General features: G+C 38.4%; 1 protein-coding gene across 1 annotated transcript; it reads left to right on the plus strand.

Moving 5' to 3' along the window:
* Positions 1-1,700: 1,700 nt before the first annotated feature.
* LOC105959371 (putative methyltransferase At1g29790) lies at positions 1,701-3,135 on the plus strand. Its single transcript, XM_012983461.2, has one exon. The coding sequence runs from the start codon at positions 1,749-1,751 to the stop codon at positions 2,952-2,954; it is 1,206 nt and encodes a 401-aa protein (XP_012838915.1). The 5' UTR covers positions 1,701-1,748; the 3' UTR covers positions 2,955-3,135.
* The last annotated feature ends 1,965 nt before the right edge of the window (positions 3,136-5,100 follow it).

The raw sequence follows: 5,100 nt of genomic DNA on the forward strand, positions 1-5,100 counted from the left end.
AAATCTACCACCAATTACGTGATGCGAAATCAAAACATGTGATCTCCATAAAATAATCACGTCAACATGACCAAATTAAAAGAGCCAATTAATAGATAAGTTATATAAATATAATTAAGTTTGTGCTTTTTGGGTCAAATTATCAAACATATTAGATCTACCTTCACCAGTTGACTTTCCTCGTATTCTGCCACAACTCTAAATTTTATCATTTAAAATTTACGACACAAATATAAAAGAAAATGTAAATATGGATTATAACTTTCAGGATAAAATATGTAATGAAATTAAAATACTCATCCAGTTAGTTATCCCTCAACTAATTACTTTTTATTCATGTATCCATAACGGGAACAAAATTGAGCCAGAAAAAAAATATAATTAGTTAATACATTGTTTTTGTTGAAGATATAAACATTAAACGAACACTTTTACCAATAGTTTATGCCCCATAATTTTAATTAGTCGAAACAATAGTAATTTCAATGGACTCAATCGAGCTGGATATTGAATTCATGTGAAGAACGTAAATTATCAGTTTGTTAAGTACGCAGATTATGACAATCAGATTTGTTGAGTGTAAATTTTACACTCGAATTACTTTCTCGTACGTGAATTTTGGTAGATTTTATCGATTATATGGTGTTTAGAGATTTGTTTTATCTGTTTTATGTACGAATTGAGGAATCGGACAAAGGAATACAAAACGGTCAAAACGGATAAAAACGGGCAAGAATGGAAAAATCTGCCGAAGTACTCCAAGGGAGCTTCGGACGGTCGTCCCACAAATGAGCTTTAAACTTATAGGGTCGTCCAGTTGAGAAGAAGTTGAAAAGTGAGCTTCGCATATTGGGCCGGCCGTCCCAAAAATGCCTTGGAAAATGAGACGATCATCCAAGCCGTTGAAGCAGAAGAAGCAACCCACGCATTCTCAGACGACAGTTTGAGCCTACGAACAAGCAACCCACGCATTGTCATTGCATAAGGAATCTCTTACCTTCTTGATCAAGTCCTGGCCACTATGTAAGCAGAATTACTCAGCACAATTCGCAGGTCCAAGCACGGAAGTTTAGAGCGATTATCAAGGCGCGAGAACGAAGATCCACATAAACTCAGGCATAGCTTTTCTTATTTCTTTTATGATTTTTTTTCGTAAAGATTAAGAGTAGCTAAGTTTGTTTATCTCTATTATTTTATTCGTTACTATGCTGGATTTGTGAACCATTTCCCATGATTTTATGCAAGTTTAACTCCATATTTTTTTTCTTCTAGTTATTTTATTAAGTGCATGAATCTGACCAATTTATGTTGTTTCTTATTATTACTGAATTTAAACTGTGGTAGCAGCATAGTTAACACCTGCTTTCTTTTCTTTCTGATTGAATTACATTGACTATAGTAGTTCGATCTTTACTAATAAAATCGTAATACACACGAAAACGGGTTATAATTAAACTAGTATCTCATGTTAATAATTCGAGTTAAATTTGATTAAAACATGAACACTGATTAAACAAACGATGTTGTCATAAACAAGTTCCAATGTTCCACTAGGATTAAATCTGAAAAACGTTGACCTTAATTATTCAAGTTAACTAGTATAGGATCATGATCCAATGAATTAATTAAACTATTATAATAATAATGTATAAACCACCTTCCCCCAATCTAAATAAGTACAATTACCCTTTAAAACAGATTTTAAATCAAAATTAATCACAAAGACAAAATCACACAATTCCTTAAAAATGAACCTCTTGTTATCTTGCAATAACCTCTTGTTCTTTTCTCTTCTACTAACCTCTAATCTTCTCACTTTACTTGTATCCACCACCTTCTACTCTTCTAATTGCTCCCTCAAACCTCATCAACTCCAAACCACCACCGCCGCCGCCGTTTACCCTCTGCCGCCGCCTCCGGTGGAGGAAGACGACGGCGATGAACAAACCGATCAAACTACACAAGACCTGCCTCCGGAGTTCATCGCCTTCACATCCCCACAGAAACTCCCCTTTGGATTCAACCGCAATTTTGACTCCGACGAGATTCTGCCGCCAGTCGGCAGCCCGTGCCGCCTCATGAAAGACCAGCTCGGCCGCTACATGTCGTACAAAGTCAACGGCCCCTGCCCCGACGACGAGCTCCTCGCCCAGAAGCTCCTCCTCCGCGGATGCGAGCCCCTCCCGCGGCGGCGCTGCCGCGCCGCCGCCCCGAGGGACGCCGTCGAGCCGGCGCCGCTGCCGGGCAGCCTCTGGACCACCCCGCCGGACTCCTCCGTCGTGTGGACGGCGTACACATGCAAGAACTACGCATGCCTCGTCAACCGCGCCCGCGACCAGAAGGGTTTCGACGACTGCAAGGACTGCTTCGACCTCAACGGCCGCGAGCGCCACCGCTGGGCGGCGGCGGCGGCGCCGCCGCCGCCGTCCAGCCTGGACTTCACGATCGACGAGGTGTTGGCGGCGAAGCCGCCAGGAACCATACGGATCGGGCTGGACATAGGCGGCGGGGTGGCGACGTTCGCCGTTAGAATGAAGGAACGAAACGTGACCGTTATAACGACGTCGATGAATCTTAACGGTCCGTTCAACAGCTTCATAGCGGCGCGTGGGGTGGTGCCGCTGTACGTGAGCATATCGCAGAGGTTCCCGTTTTTCGATAACACGTTGGATATAGTGCACTCGATGCACGTGCTGAGCAACTGGATACCGACGGAAATGCTGCATTTTATGATGTTCGATATATACAGGGTGCTCCGGCCGGGGGGATTGTTCTGGATGGACCATTTCTTCTGTGTGGGGGAGCAGCTGGCGGAGGTGTACGCGCCGCTGATAGAGAGCGTGGGGTTCGTGAAGGTGAAGTGGGTGGTGGGGAAGAAGCTTGATCGTGGACCGGAGCTGAATGAGATGTATCTGTCGGCTTTGTTGGAGAAGCCATTGAAGAATTCTTGGTGACCGTTGACCGAACAGAGGAATTGAATCTTCACCGATAGATTATTAATACTAGAGAGAGAGAACCAATTTACTAGTAATAATTTGTCTTTATTTTTTTTTCTCAGGTTTCATGTTTCTTTAGTTTAATGAACAAAGAATTCAAAAAAAAAAAAACTAGTTTGAGGGCTACTTTTTTATTTCCTAATTTCCTGATAAGCTCTTACATCTGATAAAATGTTTTTAGAGCTGATAAGCTGTTACATCTTATTTTTAGGATTAATGTTTAGAGTGTTTGGATAATGAGCTTATTTCCTATTTTTACTCATTATAAGATCTTAAATAAAAAGGTGGGGTAGAGGTACTTATTTAAAAAGATTTTATTTGCTCTCCAACAGCTTATTTAAAAAAAAATTAAGATTTTTTTTAAAAATTTACCAAACACTTTAGAAGAGCTTATAAGCTCTAAAACATCTTATAAGCTCTTTTTAACATCTTATAAGCTTAGCCAAACACCCTGTAAGAGGGATGTAATATTTTTACCTCTCCCCTATAAATTCAAAAACAGAATTTCCCCTCTCAAATTTCTATTTCAATTGCATTTTGCTTAAAATCACAATTTTCGGTGTATTTTTCATCGAAATTCCATGAACATGTCCAATTGAAGGGTATTTGTGTCATTTCGATAACGGATCACCATAATAGTTAACTATTTTGTTTTAGATTTTTCCAATTTTGAGACTGTTAAGTGTATATTTTTACACTTTATCGTATCTTTTTATTTGAGCTTTTGGTGTGTTTTAACGATAATTGGTGCTTAAAAAGTTGATTTATTGTATTTTAGGTACAAATTGAAGAATTGGAAAAGTATGGGGTCAAAACTGCAATTTTGGAGAAAATATGGGTCAAAAGTGAAAAAATCAAATTTCTGAAGATTTAAAGCTCGGACCCCGTCCGAGTTTTAGTTCAAATTGTGGGACCCCCGTCCGAGACTCCGAAGCTGCGCAGTAAAGGAATTCAAATTGCACAAGGAAACTGCCTTCTTCCTCAAGTTCTTCACCCTATATAAGACCAACCCAAGCACACAATTGGTGATCTCTTTTACGCAATTTCAAGAGGAACAAAGCAATAACGAAGACGAAGAATTCGAAGACTCTAAGCATAGATTTATCGTTTATGACTTATTTTATTTGCGTTTTTCCTTTAAGCATGAGTAGCTAAATTTCTTATTTCTAGGATTTTATTTGGAACCCTATGTGGGATTTATGAACCTTTTTCTATGATTTTATGCAAGTTTTAATTCCGGATTATTTTTTCTACTTGTTTTATTAAGTTCATGAAACTGGCCACTTTATGCGCTTTTATGTTATTGTTAATCGCATGAATCGGAAGATCGGGTTAATAATTAGAACTGTGGTAGAAGAGTCTTTGTGGTATTAACATAGGAATATAGTTAATCTCTTAGGTAGCTATTATTGAGATTTATATATATATAAATAAAAGTCGGTAGTTAAGCAATTTAGGATTCAAGTAATGCCACACTGGCCACCATGCCTCGTAGTCCAATGACATGTCACGCAGGTCTCCCAAAATCCAGAGGTACAATACAAGAATAAAAAGATTAGGGTTCATAGGTGTTACCTTAGAAAAATCAAATTAGGTTTTGAAAATCCACTCTGAATGGAACTTATCGACAACAGGGCTCTGATACCACTTCTGGCATCCATTCGGAGATTGCATTTAAAAAATAACAATAAATCTTAATAAATCTTAATGAAATCAATTATCAAGAAGATTCAAGTTAAAAAACAAAAAAAAAAAAAAAAAAAAAAAAAAAAGTAAGAATTAGAGCTCAGTCTTCCGTATCCAAATCCACACAAAAGATCCACGAAGGACTCTATCAAACAACACCAAGATTAACATGAGAGAATAAATCTCGTAACAAGAATCTTTCTCTCTCACTCAATTCCACCCAGAAATCAGTAAGACAAAAAACAGAGCATTCAAAGCTCACACACTAACCACAACCCCAAATCTCACAGAGAGTGTATAAATTAGGGCAAGGTTCAAATATATAGAGTTTACTCTAGGTCTTTGTAACGATCAAAAATTGAAGGGAACAAAGAAACGTAAAAAGGGGTGTAGCACTTCTTTAAGTCAAATAGCATTT

This window comes from Erythranthe guttata, chromosome 11, assembly GCF_056151865.1.
Source record: "Erythranthe guttata isolate IM_541 chromosome 11, IM_541, whole genome shotgun sequence".
NCBI lineage: Eukaryota > Viridiplantae > Streptophyta > Magnoliopsida > Lamiales > Phrymaceae > Erythranthe > Erythranthe guttata.